Genomic DNA, 19,247 nt, shown 5'->3' on the forward strand with positions numbered 1-19,247 from the left:
CTCCCCATAAAGTATTACTCATTCGCCCCTTCCAACAGGATCGCCTGGCCATACTTGTGTGATAAAATTATTACCAAGGGTTTGTGACACCTCAAAGTAATTTGGGGTAAATAATGTAAGTCTAATTCATGTCTTACTCACGTGTTTCTTCAAGGGTTGTTATTGTTTACAAATTCATAAAAATCTTAAGAAAAACGTGAGTTAAGTTGTTAGTTTTGCATCAACAACTAATGTGCTTCAATTTTCTCAAAACCAGCCAGTCGTGACAAAATTTTGTATTTTTTCTTTTTTTTTAATTTTTTGTTGCCACTAGAAGTTTTATGGCTTTTAGTTGTCTTTCTTTTGCCCCCGACTTAAAAGCCCCAATCGCCACAACTGGAACCAAATGATTCATGTTGAAATTCTGCGTATATCTTCTTCCTCCATTTGACATTTGCATACTTTCTGTTGTATTTACACGGTGACTTGCATCAGGACTGGAGCTTTAAGGTTTGTATGGGCTTTGTTTTCAACTGTGCCAGCTCCTTTGCGAGTTATTTCCGACCAGGCAAATTTTGATAAGGGTTTCTTTGGGTGTGCACTATAACCTCTTAAATTTCTTCCCATCTTTTTTTGGATTGTCCTGTATAATTAATTGTTTTATTAGCTTGTATTGAAAGTTTCTGATGGACACTTTCCAAATTAAGAATAAAACTTGATTTTTGCTTAATTTCTTTAATCAATTCAGGTGGAACAGGTCCAAAAACTGACAAAAATTGGGGATGTATGTTAAGATGTGGCCAAATGATTATGGCTGAAGCTCTCATTTGCAGACACCTTGGTAGAGGTAAGACAGATGCCTTTTTTATGCAGAATTTTATAATTATGTTCCATAATTATTACATATTCAGTCTTGCATCCGGAAACTAATGAAGTGTTTCTTCTGAAGTTTGAAGTGTTCTTTGATTTACATTTAAAATATCCTTTTAATTTAGGGGAACTCCATAGTAGGATTTTTTTGGTTGAAGAATATTTTGTGGGATTTTGAAAATTGTATTGTGCAGTAAACTCCTGTCTATCCGCTTTGCAACTGTTCCGCCTCTGTACCCATACTATTTGGCCTAATAAGAAAATAGGGAACGGGAAATAAGGAAACGGTGTGCCTTTTACTCAACTTTTGCATGTGGCGCCACCAGCGCCCGCTAGGAGGCGCACTCCTTTCCTCATGACCGAACTGGATCCAGGGCAGTAGGTACGAGGACGCGGACGAGCGACTACCACCAACACCAGCTCCTCGCCATTTCTCGTCCACAACTCCAACTTGTAAATACATTGTAAATATCTATGTAAATATTCAGTTAATAAATAGTGTAACCCGTACCTACAACTGGTGACCCGAACCGAACATGGACTTCCAAACATTGCAGGAGCAACTCGAAGATCTTAAATCAACGGTGCAGAGGCAACAACAGCAAATCGTGATGGATGAGCAGCGTCTGCCGGCAGCGACGAATCCTGCCCCCTCAGCCGAACCCCCCAACTCCATCTGCCGCGTCACGGCGAAACTGCCTCCCTTTTGGCCGGAGAAACCCGCCGTGTGGTTCGCACAAGTCGAATCGCAGTTCCTGCTAGCTAACATCACCCAAGACGCCACGAAGTTCCACCACGTGGTAGCAAACTTGGATAGCCGATATGCGTCGGAGGTGGATGACATCATCATCAATCCCCCCATTTCAGGCATGTATAATCACCTGAAAACAGAGCTCATCCGAAGAATTTCCCTCTCTGAGGAACAGCGCGTTCGCCAGCTCCTCGGACGTGAGGAACTAGGAGACCGGAAACCCTCCCAGTTTCTGCGACATCTGAAATCACTGGCAGGGACAATAGCCATCCAAGACACCCTGCTGCACTCTTTATGGCTGCAACATCTTCCCCCTCACGTACAAGCCATCCTGCAAGGACAAGTTTCTCTCCCTGTTGACGTCATGGCAGAGACAGCGGATCGAATCATGGAGATTCCTCTAGCACCGCTCCACAGTTCCGTTCATGCACTCCACCCTGCTGCTTCCCCCCCTACCGATTTCGCCGCGCTCAGTGAACAAGTGGAACTTTTATCTCAGCAAGTAGCAGCGCTCGAAACCAGTTTCGGCCGGTCAAGTTTTCGCGCTTCCGAAGGGGATTCCCGCGGCAGATCAAGAGATCGGCGAACTAGGGGCCAAGGAAATTCCACCCCTCGTCACTCGCCCGACCCTGCGGCGGTCTGCTTTTATCATCGGCGTTTTCAGGAGAAAGCTCGCCGTTGCACCCAGCCCTGCTTTTTTCAGGGAAACTTCCACGGCAGTCGATAGCGGCGACTACCAACTGCCAATCTGGAGGAAGTCGCCTTCTCGTTACTGATCGCTTCACCAAGCAGCGGTTCCTTATTGATACTGGGTCGGACCTCTGTGCCTACCCCGCTTCCCTCGTGTCAACCCGGCGCCCGGACCCTAACTTCCAGCTGTGTGCAGCGAACGATTCGTCTATCAACACCTATGGAACATTGATGCTCCAATTAGACTTCAACCTGCGCAGAAGTTTTTCTTGGCGATTCGTTGTGGCAGACGTTTCCCTCCCTATCATCGGCTCAGATTTCTTGGCATACTTCCATTTGTTGCCGGACTGTCATTATAAAAGACTGATTGATGGGACCACCGGACTTTCTACCACCGGCCTGCCGTTAAATTCAGAGCAGCCAAGCGTGAAACTCCTCCAAAACAACTCCTCTCACTTTCACGAAATTCTACAGGAATTCCCCGACCTGATTCGACCAGCCGGAGCTGTGCGCCAGGTCCGGCATTCCACTCTGCACTACATTCGGACAACTCCTGGACCTCCGGTTTCCTGTCGTCCACGTCGCCTTGCACCACATCGACTAAAAATCGCTAAGGCCGAATTTGACTCAATGGTGCAGGAGGGTACTGCACGCCGTTCCGAAGGACCCTGGGCCTCCCCGCTGCACCTCGTTCCCAAGAAGTCTGACGGCTGGCGCCCGTGTGGCGACTACAGACTGCTGAATAGCCGCACCATCCCGGATCGTTATCCCGTCCGGCACATTCACGATTTTTCACATAGCATTCGCGGGTGTACGACATTTTCCGTTGTCGACCTGGTGAAAGCCTACACACAAATCCCTGTAAATCCGGAAGACATCTCGAAAACGGCTATCATCACCCCCTTCGGACTCTACGAATTTCCTTTCATGAGCTTCGGGCTTCGAAATGCGGGCCAGACATTCCAGCGTTTTATTGACGAGGCCCTCCAAGGATTGGATTTCTGCTTTCCGTACATTGACGACATTTTAGTCTTTTCGCACTCAACATCGGAGCACCGACAGCATCTCCGCGCCCTGTTTCGTCGTCTCTCTGATCACGGACTCCTCGTCAACGCCTCAAAAACCGTTCTTGGAGAAACCACTGTAACCTTCTTAGGCTATGAAATATCAGCTGAGGGTACACGCCCCCTGCCAGATCGCATAACCGCTCTGCAGAATTTTCCCCGACCTGAATCCGCTCGTGATCTCCGACGATTCCTTGGGATGATCAACTTTTACAGACGGTTCCTGCCATACGCCGCATTCTACCAGGCACCTCTTCATGACTCTCTCTTGGGCCTGCGAGGTTCTCAGCCCATCCCTTAGACTCCCCAACTTGAGAAAGCATTTTCCGATTGCAAAGCAGCTCTGTGCAAGGGAACGCTCCCGTCACATCCCGCTCCTGAAGCACCCCTGGGGTTATTCACAGATGCATCCACTCTCTCCGTCGGGGCTGCACTAAATCAGTTCATCGACAATACCTGGAAGCCACTTGCATTCTTTTCTAAAAAGCTGACATCCAAGCAATCTGAATGGCCGGCTTACTATCGTGAACTTCTAGCCGTTTACAACGCAGTTCAACATTTCCGACACATCCTGGAAGCTCAACACTGCACTATCTACACCGATCACGAGCTGTTAACCTTCGCGTTCCAGCAGAAGCGAGAAAAGCTCCCCCCTGTCCAGCTTAACCAGTTGTCGTTCATTGGGCAGTTTACAACTGATATCCAGCACGTCAGCGGCGCAGACAACGTGGTAGCCGACGCACTCTCCCGGATAGCAGCATTATCGCCTACCCCGGTCAAACTTGAGGACCTCGCCAGGGCACAGGAATCGGACCTAGAGCTGCAGACGCTGATGAATCAAGATTCTGCACTGCAGTTTCGGACAACGGAGTTACCAGGATCCGATGCCAAACTAATCTGCGACGTTTCCACCGGAAAGCCACGCCCCTTTGTACCTGCTCATCTACGCCGCCAGGTTTTTCATTCATTGCATGGTCTCAGCCACCCTGGAGCTAGGGCTACGGCCCGACTGGTTTCCGCCCGTTTTGTCTGGCCTTGAGTGCAGAGCGACTGTCGATCTTGGACCCGGGCCTGCCTAAGCTGCCAACGATCGAAAATCACTCGTCATACGATGTCCCCCGTGGAACAATTCGCTCCATCTCCCATCAGATTCAGACACGTGCATACCGACATCATCGGACCCCTCCCCATAGCGAAGTCCTTCCGCTATTGCCTCACCGCGACTGATCGTTTCACACGTTGGACGGAAGTCTGGCCACTAGAAGGCATCACCGCGGAGGAGGTAGCTAACGCTTTCTTCAATGGTTGGATTTCCCGCTTCGGATGTCCCGAAATTGTCACCACCGATCAGGGCCGTCAATTCGAATCGCAGCTCTTCAAACGCTTAGGCATATACACAGGGTTCAAACGCTCGAGAAGCACTAGTTACCACCCTTGTGCCAATGGCATGATTGAGCGGTTCCATCGGCAGCTGAAAGCATCCTTAATGTGCCACTCCGACTCTTCCTGGCTGGAAGCCCTCCCGATAGTGCTCCTCGGCATACGAAGTGCGGTCAAAGCAGATCTGGACGCCTCCCCTGCAGAATTGGTGTATGGAGAGCCTCTTCGTTTACCAGGGGAATTGATAGCACAGACAGCAATAGAGGAGCTCCCGACCGACCCTTCCTCGCTCGTGGACCGACTCCGGAGCCACATGGCCAGGCTGCGGCCAACCCCTGCAACTCGGCACTCCAAGCACACACCTTTCATCTCCAAGGATCTGGAGAAGTGCTCCCACGTGATGCTGTGGGATGACACCATTCGAGGAGCCCTTCAGCCTCCCTATTCCGGACCCCACCGAGTCGTCCTGCGCCAAGGTAAAACCATTGTCATTAAAGTCGGCACAAAGGACACAAGGGTGAGTCTGGATAGGGTGAAACCCGCCTACTCCTTGGACGACGGCAGCAAATGTTTACCTGCTGAGCCGAAACCGCAGAACACCGCTCCAGAGGCTGCCGGAGGTGTAACCACCCGTTCTGGACGTCGTGTCCGTTTCCGGGACATCTTCCAAGCGTAAGCAATGAACTACCAAGGGGGGTGGTGTGGCGCCACCAGCGCCCGCTAGGAGGCGCACTCCTTTCCTCATGACCGAACTGGATCCAGGGCAGTAGGTACGAGGACGCGGACAAGCGACTACCACCAACACCAGCTCCTCGCCATTTCTCGTCCACAACTCCAACTTGTAAATACATTGTAAATATCTATGTAAATATTCAGTTAATAAATAGTGTAACCCGTACCTACATGCACATGGCAGCACTACATTTACTTCCATTGTAAAATACAAAACAATAATTTAAATCATCGATAACGTAAGTGTTGTAAGGAAAGAGTTGAATATTTTTGGTCAGTTTTTTTATAATGATTATGGATACACTTTAATGCATTTTATTTATTTATTTATTTATTTATTTTTTTGTGATGAGTTTTGAAACTAGGTAATAACTTTAGACTAAATTGTCTTGAGTTTTATTGATTCTAAGTAGATGCTTAACTTTGTAGGTTGGATTTGGGAACCAGGAGTTGTGGATCCTGTGTATGCTGCTATTTTGAAAATGTTTCAGGATCGAAAGGATTGTCCTTATTCCATTCATCAAATAGGTGAGTTGAAAATTTTTTCTACATTTCAATCAGACTTAAATGGGCCAGATGTTTTCTTTATGTCGCTTGTGGTTAGGTGTCGGAACACTTCAGTGCAAGAAATGCAACTGTGAGAGCCTCCAACATACGAGTTAGAATGAGTTACAGTTTGTGTCAGGCAGCCCCCAGCATGGGAGTCCATTGCAACATTTATGTTGTTCCAGCATGCCACTTGTCGAGCATGAAGGTTTAACACAAACCAAACAACCTAGTTCTGTATGTTGGCAAGACACTTCTTAAATAATTCAGTAGAGTTATTGCTAGTGCTGTTCAACATTATGTTCAGCTAGACAATTTTTCGAATTGAATAACTTTTTATCTGACAAGCCTTGAGAAGGTGATAGGGGGAGGGGGTAAGAAGGGTCATCAAAATACTTTTGTATATAAAATTAGCGCAGATAGTCTTGATATTTTTTTTGGCTGTAATTATTCTTTTTTCCTGTATTATTTTGCATAAAAATATGTTTGTTTTAGCACAGATGGGTGCATCAGAAGGGAAAGTGGTTGGTCAGTGGTTTGGACCTAATACGGTAGCTCAAGTTTTGAGGTAAGAATGATGAACACTGTATGATCTTTTCTCTCATTGATTTTAAGTATTGCGAAATGTATTCCCCTAAAACTGAGAATTAGTGTTCAATAGTATTTTAAACCTATAAAAATGAATTTGGGTATTATAACGTTTATACATCTACAAATAAAAGAAATGAAAAAGAGTTTAAAAACTCTGCAAATAGCTGTCTTGGGGTTATAAAACTAAACCCCTTCATCAGTTCATAAAACAACGATGGAACACAAAGTCAAATGATGGACACGTTTGACTTGTCTTTGATTTTGAAAATCCCTCTCAGAATTTTTTTTCTAACTGCTCTACTGTGTTGAGACGAGCAATTGAAGGGGAAATGTACCATGTCAACAAGGCAGTTGACAATAGGGAAGTTTTCGATTTTTCAATTTTATTTTTATATGATAGAGTAACATGTATGAACATCATAGGTGAAGAGATTTTTGCGATACGATAAGTAGTTTTTTTTAAATTAATTTTTAAAGTTCAAGCGCCTGTGACGTCAGATGGCATAGGAAGTGACGACATGCGCCTTCCGGTAGGGGAGAAGCCGAAGGTCACGCATTCGACTTCGAAGACGAAATGTAAAAGGCTTATCTCCTCACATTTAACTCCTCGCGTTTCTGGAACATTAAACCTCTCATCCTCTCGAAAATATTCGAATATCCTCATTGATGTTACATAAGGAAGATTATTTAGATTGTGCTTTAACGAATCTGGTCTCCATAGTGTGTTCAAAAGAATTATTGAATTTCTAAAAAATAAAAATATCAGAGCGCTCAAAATGTTCCTAGCGAAAACAAGGGATCTTCGGCGGAAGGCTGCCCATTCGCGCCCTGTGACGTAGGCTAGTGACGTTTCAGAAGCGCGCACTTTTGTGCGTGGATTTTTAAAAATTCATTAAAAATCAACCACGGTGTTTTAAAATTCGGCGATGGTGAATTTTTTAGTTTTGAGGGTCAATTAACAATATCCAATAGCCAAAATATGAACATTTAATAGGTTGCAACTTCCCTATTGCTTTATGAAAATAATGTCCAGTCCCATACATGAAAAAGCAAAATCAATTTCAATTGATTCTCCAACATTTTTCTACTTCCCATTTCATTAGCTATATAAAGAAAAGCTTTTTGTTTTTCCATTGAATGAAGTGAAGTATGAGTTATGCTCACTCAGCTATATTTTCCCATTGTATTTTATGGTTAACCGTTACCTATTTATTTTTTTGATGTAGGAAATTATCAGTATTTGATGAGTGGAGTTCTTTGGCAGTTCATGTTGCATTTGATAATTCTGTGATAAAATCAGACATTAGTGAGTATTTTTTGTTTATTTTGTTTTTCTTTCTTTTCTTTTCTTTGGAAAGATGTTTTTCTTTTGCAATATTGTATTAACATATCTGTGAGAACAAAATTCTGTAAAACACGGATGATATTCCTTCAGTGTTCTCAACTGTGGGCTTGCAAATTTGAATGCTGCTTGCAGCTGACTTTTTTTTTTTTTTTTTAAACCATGGATGCATTCTCTTGTTGTTCAGAAATATTTTATACAGTAGGCGCCGCCTAATGTGATCACAGTTAATGTTATCATTCGCTTAATGTTATATCAGAACCACAAAGTCCCGGAACACTTGCATGTTAACACGTTTTAAAAAAGTCAGATATGTAATCAGCGTCTTCGTTTATTGTTATCATTTTTCAAAAACTTTCATTTTTTTCCCGTTTTTGTTCCTCAATTAACAGAAATACAATGACAAACCCTGACAAGACTAATTTTCTGTGTGGCATTTTGTGGGTTTCAATAGCAGTGTAAACTTTTTTAGGAATGAAAAAACAGAAAGTTCTCGGTGACCACAGACTTCCCCTAAGATGCCTTTGGTTTGCACATGCAAAACTTCAGTCACTGGACATGTTGCAGGTATGGATGGTTGCATGGTCTGCATGGTTGCAGGTGGTGACCTAAAGGTGTAGACTGGTATTTTTCTTTGGTAGCCAGTAGCCACTTCAAATTTTTGGTAGCCAAACATACACCCACACATATATATATATATATACAGAAAAGCACCGTTTATACATTTCTCTTTGGTACATTTTTTGAATTGGTCCCTGCAGAATCCAATACATTTTAATGCATACCTATTGTACGTTTTTCCCCTTATACACTTTTTTCATACAGTCCCTTCAAAAACGTATAAACTCTGCTTCACTGTACATATATTTTATATATCTATGTATTAAAAATCTTAGCACAATAAAAATCAATACCAGTGAAGATTGGTAAGTATTTTCCTTCTCTCATTGAAGAAATCTGAGAAAGATTTGGATTGAAATAGGATGGAGGAACACATTAAGTTAAAAATCTAATATTTGTTTGACCTACTTCACTAATCATAGAATCCCCCTTGCCAACATATTTGCAAATTTAAATTTGTAGGACCAAATTTTAAAATTCAAAACCACATAATAAAAACAAACTAGAAAAATATTTGTAGTTTGCGAACAAATGGTTATTTTAAAAGTCTGAATTAGAATTGAACTAATAATAAAGTAGCTATCCACTACTCTAGAAATCTGCCTCTCAACATACGACATTTAGTATCGTTTATAGAAATAATACATTTCAAATTCAACAGCAAAAAAAAAAAGTTTAGATTTAATATTTTAGGATAAATTAAATTGATTAAAATAAAGCCTGTAAAAATAAATATATGAACAGGATTTATTACTTTTTAGTTATTAAAATATAACTTTCAATTATCAAAACTTCTGAAGTATTCAAAAATGCAAAAAGATTAGCAAAACTGGTGTGCAATGTCGGCACGTTTCCCGAAAATAATTGCATTTATTATTTATTAAAATAAAACTTAAAATAAGCTGACAACTTCCAACTGCCAAAAAAATTAAAATATGTTGGTACAAGATGCAAAAGGAAATCTAAAGCACAAGATGCAATTATCCTCAAAGTGCGATTCCAAAGTTAGCATGGCTCCAAAAATAAATTCTTTCATTAAAGTGGAACATGAAACAAGCTAATCTAAGGTAGCACACATCAAAATAACTTTTGCTTATCAAAAATATGAAGACAATTGTACAAGATGCAAAAAGATTGAAAATTCAACCACGAGGTGCAGCTCCCCGCGAAGTGCGGTTACAAAGGAAGCATGGTTTCAAAAATAAATTCTTTTATAAAAATATAACATAAAACAACTAATATAAGGTTGTATTTGTCTAAATAACTTTCGTCTGTCAAAAATATTAAGATATGAATAAGATGCAAAAGGATTTAAAACTCAACCACGTGGTTATAGTTATACGCAAAGTACGATTACAAAGAAAGCACGATTCCAAAAATAAATCGAGTCTTTAAAATAAACATAAAAATAAGCTAATTTAAGGCAGCCTGTGCCAAAATAACTTCCGATTATCAAAAATATTAAAATCTGTACAAGATCCAAAGGGATTGAAAACTCAACCACGAAGAGCAATTCCCCGCAAAGTGCGATTACAAAGGAAGCGTGGCTTCAAAAATTAATTCTTTTATTAAAATGGAACATAGACCAAGCTAATCTAAGGTAGTATACGTCAAAATAACTTTCATTTGTCAAAAATATTAAGAAATGAACAAGATGCAAAGCTATTGAAAACTCAACCACGAGGTGCAGTTCCCCGCAAAGTACGATTACAAAGGAAGCATGGATCCAAAAATAAATCCATTCATTAAAATCAAACACGAAATAAGCTAATTAAATTTAGCCTGCGCAAAATAACTTCCGATTTTAAAAAATATTTTTAATATTTACAAGATGTAAAAGGATTGAAATCTAAATCACGAAGTGCAATTTTTCGCACGAAGTACGATTTCAAATTTAATATGGCTTCCTAAATAAAAAGTCATGAAAATTAAACATTAAATAAGCTAATTTAACGCTGCATCTGTCAAAATATTTTCAGATTGAAAAAAAATTATATTATATTAAAATATTCGCAAAAGATGTAAAAGGAACAAGGGAAGCAGATTTTCGCGAAGCAAGTCGTGAAAAGTTTCATGACACCCGGTGTAAGTCGGCCACTTTAAAGTAATTTGGTACTTCTAAAAATTGATTTTTAAATCGATAGCGTATTATACAGCAGAAAAATAATGTATTTGGTGCCATGTTTAGTTTGTTACACACGTTACAGTAATCTTTCCAAAAAAAAAAAAAAAAATTCTATAATAATGAAAAATGAACTGACTTGATGCTGGTTGTCTTCGTTTTGAAGAACTGAAATAAAGTCTTGGAAGATGTATCCAATTTTATTCTCTTTGAGCTACCTCTACTCGTCATTTTCAACCTTTTAAAAAGTTATCAGAATTAGCTACGCCGCCGTATTTACGTTTCCCCTCCTCAGGCACTGCAGATGCTGCGGTGTTGACCTTGATTGGGTTCAGGGATCATGTCTGCTGGACCGCGGGGAGGTTTCAGTTTTCACCCCCCCCCCCTTCCCGAACAATGCTCTAAGCCCCGAACGCAGTGTAGGTGTAGCAAACGGGAAGTGGTCAACGAATCAGCGAGGAGAGGGGCAACATTTCAACTTTTCTTGAAGGTCAGTAAGTGACCTAGCGTCTAGACGAGTGACTACCACAGCATGAAAAACTGGATCCGAAAGCACAGTGCGATCGATAACTTCAACTTGGGGGGATTTTTTTTCCCCTTTGGTCACCCGGTGGCGATCGGCGCTGAAATCTTTGGTAGCCATTGAAAATTTTTGATCGCCAATTGGCGAGTGGCGACCGCTAATCTGCACCTCTATGGTGACCTCCTCCCCCTTTAAGAAAATTAATGTAGCTTCCAGGGAAACAACTTCAGTTCCTATCAGTAAAGCAGAAGATTTTTTCTCCCTGTCGAGTTACCTTAAAACTTCACTCTAAACAGTCAAACATTTTAGCGATGTAGAAAAAGCGCAATGATTTAACTTTCAAAGAAAAAATTGACGTTTTAAAATGCTTTGACAATTTAACTACGATAAGTCAAATAAATGCAGCAAAATGACTAAACATTTCTCAGCCATTACTTTGCAAGTGACTAAAAAATGGTGACGAGATTGAAAACAAAGAGAAGATAATTGAAATAGAAACAACAAGCAAAACCATGCTGGAAAAGATGGTGTAGTTGAATGTGCTCTGAAAATCCGGCTCACGAATTTCAGGGAAAAGGATGCGCAAGTAAATGGTCATATTTTATCTCACCTATTACTAAGTGTTCAAACATAGTATATTTTAATTTTCCCTTTTATGATTCAGATACTTCCATTCTGCTAATTTAGTAATTTATAATTTAAAACTGCGTTTATTTGAGTTTTGAGTCATTGTAATTTTAATTTACAGTTGCAAAAATATATACTTCTTAGTTGGAAAAAAATCATCATTTTATGTGTTCTGGATTCTTTTCAGCTGTTGTTATCAGTCAATTATTGTTAGCAAATTGTATTTGTCCCTAAGTGATTACATTAAGCGGCGTATACTGTAAATCATTTCTGGGTCATTCTCATATAAGGTCATTTTCATATCCTTGTTACAATGTATGAATGCTATGAAATAAAAGGGGTGAGTTTTCAAATATACAAAAAAAAAAAAAAATCATTTTACTTGTTCAAAGTTGTGCTACTTTTTGTTAAAATTATTTTGCAACACATTTTTCGGACATGGTTCAAAGTTACCCTAAGAGGCTTTTATAACTATTTAATACTTTAACAGTTTGTGTTTAGTTTTATGTAAATAGATAGAGAGTAATACTATTAAAGTATGAATGGGACGGTTTAAAATAGAGAAATTGTGAATCAGTTACCCTGAATAATGTTTTCCTGTATGCAGTTAAAGAAGTTATAGGATTGTAAAGGATTTCTCAATGCTGTTTCTCATTTATTATATTTGTAAGTGTTGTTGTTACAATCTTACTCATGTTTAATCAGGAAAATATATACATAATTTAATAAGAATAAAAATTAGTGGTGTGGTGTCCATATTAGATTTCTTTTTTAACGTTTGTGTACGACTTGATCGTATTCCTCTCTTTTTCATCTTTTTGCCATCTCATGCTTGTAATTAGTAAAAAATAAAATTAAAATTTCTTGTTCTAAAAAAAAATTCTTTTCTTTTTTAGAAACATTATGTAAATATGTTCCAGAACCCTTAACATCGAGTCCTTTTCCGAAACAGTATCAAACTGTTTGGTACACAGATTGTGTGGAAGGAAAATGCCCAAGATATCAAAGTATTACGTCTGGGAGCTGTGATTTAAATTCTTGGCGGCCCATGCTCCTCTTCATTCCTCTGAGATTAGGCTTACAAGCCCTGAATCCCCTTTATTGTGAAAGTTTAAAGGTTAGGCAACATCTCAATAGCATTTCTCACATTACATCAACGGAAAAATGATTCTGTTTCAAATGATTTATTTGTTTAAAATATTTCTTAGAAAACATCATATGGAACCTTTCATGGTAAACTGGTTATTAAAGATAAAGAAAATTCTACTTTTCTTGCTTTTAAATTATAAGTATATACTGTGAAACTGTTTCATAAGTTTTTCTGAAGATCACGAGAAAACAAGTTCTTTAATTGGAAAACTTTTTGAATTGAAAGTCTAATTACATGGTGGAAAAAAGTGCTTACTTTGATTTTTAATGTTTTTTTTTTTTCGTTTCTCAATTTAATACTTTGCAGGAAAATCATTCATTTTAAATGAGTTGCAAATGCAATCAAATGATTTAAGTTTAATTTTAAAAAGTAGAAATATTCAAGCTTAGGCTTATTACTACAATTGCAGTTGGTATGCTGATTCACCCTTGTTTGGGGATGTCAATCTGGAGTAGCCATAACAAGCTGGTGGCGAAAAACCTCATGAAGGAGATGAGTAGATCTTCATTCTAGTATTTGAATATTTTTGCACACAAGGAAGTATTTTTCGTCTTTTGGTTTTAAATAAGAAAAACGATGTTAAATAAATGAGCATAAGATTTCAAATATTCCACTTTAGGAAAAAAGTTTTATAATCTTGACTTAACTTAATGTATGAGGCCTCCGTGGCTCTATGGTAGAAGCTTCGCTTCATATGCCGGCGGTTGCGGGTTCAATTCCCGCCGGTGCACTGAGTGTTATGTCCTCTCTATATGCTTTAAATCTTTCTTGTGTTGTCTTATCTGTCAATAAAGAAGTCCAAACTTTTGAGGCAATGGTACCAATTTTGCCATAGTAGTTTATTACAGACACGCCAACAACAACTTAATGTACATACATTATTGTAAGCTTTCCGAAGTCCCTTATTTCATATTTGTTTGTGCAAAATATTATTAAGTGATTGCGTTTTTTTTTAAATATATATATTAATCATGAATGCTTAAACTCATAAGTTTGTGAAAAACTCAATTCTTAATTATTCTTTTTTGCAGAACACATTTTGCATGAAGCAAAGTCTAGGCATCATTGGGGGAAGGCCTCGACATGCTGTGTGGTTTATAGGATATTCAGGTACATTTTCTCTTTATTACAATACATTAATTGGTTTGCAATCAGTGAAGTTCAGAACGTAATGCTGCTGTGGGAAGGTAAAGGGCAGTATCTGCAGATATTTCATTTATATTTATTTTTGTCATCTATTGTACTTGAGCTTTATTGTATAAGTTTGCTTACTTAGTTTCTGCTGAAAATAAAGCTCAGAAAAAAAACCATCAAGTTCCAACATTTCCTTATTGTTAATGTGGAATCCAAAACAATGCACTCATTCAAATATATCAACAACTCATTTCTACAGATACTGCCCTTTACCTTCCTACGGAAGAATAGTAGTCCATAAGTCGGGCACTACAAATATATCAAATAAACAAGCAAAAAATAATTGTTTGGTCAAAATCCTGATAGGAATTCTTGAACAACCAATAAAAATTATGTGCAAGCCTGGGAGATTTTGTTATGTTACTATTGTTTCAGACTAAATACATAATTTTAACCCCTGAAGTTAATTTCATGATTTAATACTAATTTTAGGTGATGAATTGATCTGCTTAGATCCTCACGTGGTACAGGCAACAGTGGACCTGGATCACAAAGCCTTCGATGACAGCTCTTATCATATTCCTTACGCTGGAAGCAAAAGAATGCTCATGGCAGATATAGATCCTTCATTAGCACTGGTGGGTACTTTTAAAATGAATATATTTTAAATGTTTAAATATCTCTGTTCTTCACTCAGATTAATATTTGTTAAGAGTAGAAGATGGTCAAACTTACCTGAATGTGTTTCCAATTACAATTCAGCAAACCTTACAATTACAGGAATTATAGTCATGGGAAAGATAATTATTTCTCGGAGCATAACAGATTTATTTCTGAGTAATAATAAGCATTAACTTTTACTAGTAATTTTGCCTTGATAGTGAAAAAAGTTGTATGTGCTTTTTTCTCGAGAAAATAGTGATTACTACAGTGATTCACTATTTTCTCTAGTAGGGGAATGATAATCTGCAGTGTTTTATTTCATTAGGTATTTTATTGCTAGTAAATGTGATCAATATTTCGTGCAATAAACCTTTGAAAGACACAAAAAAAGTTCTGAGAATATTTCTAACTAGGGGGCTATCGCCCCCTGCTCGCTAACGCTCGCCAACCCCCGGAACTGCTTACGCAGTTCCTTCGGATCGCTACGCGATCCGAGCTCGCTACGCTCGCTCACCGGTCACCAAATATTGGTCTAGCTTTATCTGTATCAAAAAAAAGTAGTTTTTCTTTTCTTAATATGAATATCATAACACTTATGATTTTCATACATTTAAAAGGGGACAATTACTTTGACATGCAACTAGTGCATTGGATTATTATAAAGCAAAAGTTTGCAATACCATTATCTTTTGAGAGAAGTATGCAAAGGAACATTTTTGTACTAAAATTACAAACATAATATAATCTTTCTTTCCTTCATTTACTGAATGCAAAAGAAATTTCAGCGAAAAAAAAACCCCCACAATGTTAACACACTTAAAAACATTTCATAGTCATTAACTATACTATGTTCAGTGTCAAAATATGTGTATATATATGTTTCAAAATGTCTAACAGTTGCAAAGAGCAAGCAACTTCTGACATTCTCTGAAAGCAGTGATTTAGTAAAAGAAAAATGTTAGAATGAGTGTTTTAAAAGTCAAGAAACCAAATCCAGTGGCACGACAGCTTATGAGGGCCCAAGGCCTACTGTACCCATCTCACTCCTTCTAACCAAGGGCTCTGGGGTAGGCAGATGTTCCGGTTAAGAGGTCAGCCTAACGCGGAACCCCCGGTGTTTAGTTCCCAAGCATACTTGGAACTTATTTTATCGACCCACTGAAGGAATGAACAGCTGAATCAATCATGCCCAATCCGGAGATCGAACCCGGACCTGCACTGTGGAAGGGTTACCACTGAGCCTCTGGAATTCAGAGCACTTGAATATAATTTACGAAGAAGAGAGCAGTGGGCTACGGAGTCTTTAGATGAAAGATCTGAACGCAGATTGGTCAGAAATGCTGCCGATATGCTAAAGTGCACAAATTTATACCGTCTTCAAATCGAGAGAATTTTGCAAGTGTTTCCGAATACATTTACGGACTAATCATGCACTTTACTGGAGTAAAAGGGTTGACCTAAGACTGATAATTATAAAACTGCAGAAAAATATTATTGTAGCAAAAAAAAAAAAAATTATATAACGCTAATATTTCTCATACCTCAGATACCATTTATTTCATTCGATAGCAATATGCCTTTTAAATTCAAACGTAAATAATTTCCTGTTAGATTAGCCTTTCTAATGACTATAAATAAAGCAAATGGTCAGAATGATTTTGTGAAAACATATTAGCAGTAAAATCAGGTTTCCAAATTTGTTGCTTTACTTTGCCACTGTGACTCAGTTCTTAACATCAATGCCATTGCAAAAGTATGTGAAATGTTTCGCTCTTCAGGTCTTCACGATTCAATTTGTTGCTTTACTTTGTCATTGTTGTTCAGTTCTTAACTTCAATGCATTGCAAAACTAAGTGACATGTTTTGCAATGAGAATTGTCCAATAAATTCATTTAGTCTATGTGGAATAGCATAATACAGTGAAGCACGGTTTATACGTTTCTCTTCTATTCGTTTTTATCAATTATACGTTTTTTAAATTGTCCCTGGAGGGTCTAATATACATATTCTTTACAAATTATACATTTTTTCATCTGTACGCTTTTTTCATAGTCCCTTTAAAAACGTATAAGCGGTGCTTCACTGTATATAAAAAAATGTGGTTGCAAGAAAAAAATTCAGTATTTACAGGTTGCAGTTAGTTAAGCTTGACCACGAAAAGAAGGCGGATGACCTTGAAGGGAAACATCATTTGTCATAGGTAGAATCTTCCAGAAAGCACCAAATAGTAAGAGGCATGGTCTCGCTAATCCTATCTATTCCAAAATAATAACAAACAACCTATTACAAATGATGGTTTTGCATTAAGGTCATCCACCTTCTTTTTGTGGTAAGCTATAGCAGGGCTGTGAAGTCGGACTGGTTTTATGGTAAAGGAGTCAGAGTCGAAGGTTTAAAATTTCAAGAGACGGAGTCAGTAATTTTCTCTCAAAATTCGCAGCTCTCCCAATATTTGAGGAGTCACAGCCAGAGTGAGACTAATTTTGGGTAAAGGAGTCATAGTCTCTAAAAATTCTGTAGTCAGAGTAAGACATTTTTCCTCCGACTCTGCAGCTCTCGTAAGCAGGGAACTTTAATTTTTGTAAGCACTATGGTTAAGGGAAAACCTTTCGACATCAAGATTAACTTTGCAAAAGATTTCAAACAAAAAAAAAAGAGAAGAAAATCATAATACTTCTCTGTTATTATCAGTGATAGTAATGAAACCGGAGAAAAATATTATTTTATTTTTAAAAAAATGCTAATAATAACACTGATACTTATCTTCGAATGCCACTTATTTTATCCGATAGTAACGTGCCTTTTAAATTCAAACGTGAACAATTTCCTGTTAGATTAGCCTTCCGCTAATAACTATAAATAACGCACAGAGTCAAACTTTTGATAAAATTTTTTTATATTTGACAAAACCACTTTTCAAGATTATATGTAAGGCAGATGACAGATATGTAAGGCATTCAAGAGTCATAGTATCTGAAAACCCAGAAATTTTCTATCGTGTATGCAGAGAAGTATTATGATTTTCTTCTCTTTTTTTTTGTTTGAAATCCTTTGCAAAGTTAATCTTGATGTCGAAAGGTTTTCCCTTAACCATAGTGCTTACAAAAATTAAAGTTCCCTGCTTACGAGAGCTGCAGAGTCGGAGGAAAAATGTCTTACTCTGACTACAGAGTTTTTAGAGACTACGACTCCTTTACCCAAAATTAGTCTCACTCTGGCTGTGACTCCTCAAATATTGGGAGAGCTGCGAGTTTTGAGAGAAAATTACTGACTCCGTCTCTTGAAATTTTAAACCTTCGACTCTGACTCCTTTACCATAAAACCAGTCCGACTCCACAGCCCTGCTATAGCTTACCACAAAAAGAAGGTGGATGACCTTAATGCAAAACCATCATTTGTAATAGGTTGTTTGTTATTATTTTGGAATAGATAGGATTAGCGAGACCATGCCTCTTACTATTTGGTGCTTTCTGGAAGATTCTACCTATGACAAATGATGTTTCCCTTCAAGGTCATCCGCCTTCTTTTCGTGGTCAAGCTTAACTAACTGCAACCTGTAAATACTGAATTTTTTTCTTGCAACCACATTTTTTTATATACAGTGAAGCACCGCTTATACGTTTTTAAAGGGACTATGAAAAAAGCGTACAGATGAAAAAATGTATAATTTGTAAAGAATATGTATATTAGACCCTCCAGGGACAATTTAAAAAACGTATAATTGATAAAAACGAATAGAAGAGAAACGTATAAACCGTGCTTCACTGTATTATGCTATTCCACATAGACTAAATGAATTTATTGGACAATTCTCATTGCAAAACATGTCACTTAGTTTTGCAATGCATTGAAGTTAAGAACTGAACAACAATGACAAAGTAAAGCAACAAATTGAATCGTGAAGACCTGAAGAGCGAAACATTTCACATACTTTTGCAATGGCATTGATGTTAAGAACTGAGTCACAGTGGCAAAGTAAAGCAACAAATTTGGAAACCTGATTTTACTGCTAATATGTTTTCACAAAATCATTCTGACCATTTGCTTTATTTATAGTCATTAGAAAGGCTAATCTAACAGGAAATTATTTACGTTTGAATTTAAAAGGCATATTGCTATCGAATGAAATAAATGGTATCTGAGGTATGAGAAATATTAGCGTTATATAATTTTTTTTTTTTTGCTACAATAATATTTTTCTGCAGTTTTATAATTATCAGTCTTAGGTCAACCCTTTTACTCCAGTAAAGTGCATGATTAGTCCGTAAATGTATTCGGAAACACTTGCAAAATTCTCTCGATTTGAAGACGGTATAAATTTGTGCACTTTAGCATATCGGCAGCATTTCTGACCAATCTGCGTTCAGATCTTTCATCTAAAGACTCCGTAGCCCACTGCTCTCTTCTTCGTAAATTATATTCCAGAGGCTCAGTGGTAACCCTTCCACAGTGCAGGTCCGGG

At 38.4% G+C, this 19,247-nt stretch overlaps 1 protein-coding gene across 1 annotated transcript in view; it reads left to right on the plus strand.

Annotated features, from left to right (window-relative positions):
- Positions 1–19,247, plus strand: part of LOC129231632 (cysteine protease ATG4B-like) — a 62,459-nt gene that overhangs the window by 24,585 nt on the left and 18,627 nt on the right. The window contains exons 5-11 of the mRNA XM_054865999.1: positions 728–826; positions 5,896–5,994; positions 6,508–6,580; positions 7,830–7,909; positions 12,735–12,955; positions 14,020–14,098; positions 14,615–14,760. Of these exons, the coding sequence (XP_054721974.1) occupies positions 728–826; positions 5,896–5,994; positions 6,508–6,580; positions 7,830–7,909; positions 12,735–12,955; positions 14,020–14,098; positions 14,615–14,760 (797 nt within the window). The remainder of the gene's footprint in view (positions 1–727; positions 827–5,895; positions 5,995–6,507; positions 6,581–7,829; positions 7,910–12,734; positions 12,956–14,019; positions 14,099–14,614; positions 14,761–19,247) is intronic.

This window comes from Uloborus diversus, chromosome 1, assembly GCF_026930045.1.
Source record: "Uloborus diversus isolate 005 chromosome 1, Udiv.v.3.1, whole genome shotgun sequence".
In the NCBI taxonomy this organism is placed as follows: Eukaryota; Metazoa; Arthropoda; class Arachnida; order Araneae; family Uloboridae; genus Uloborus; species Uloborus diversus.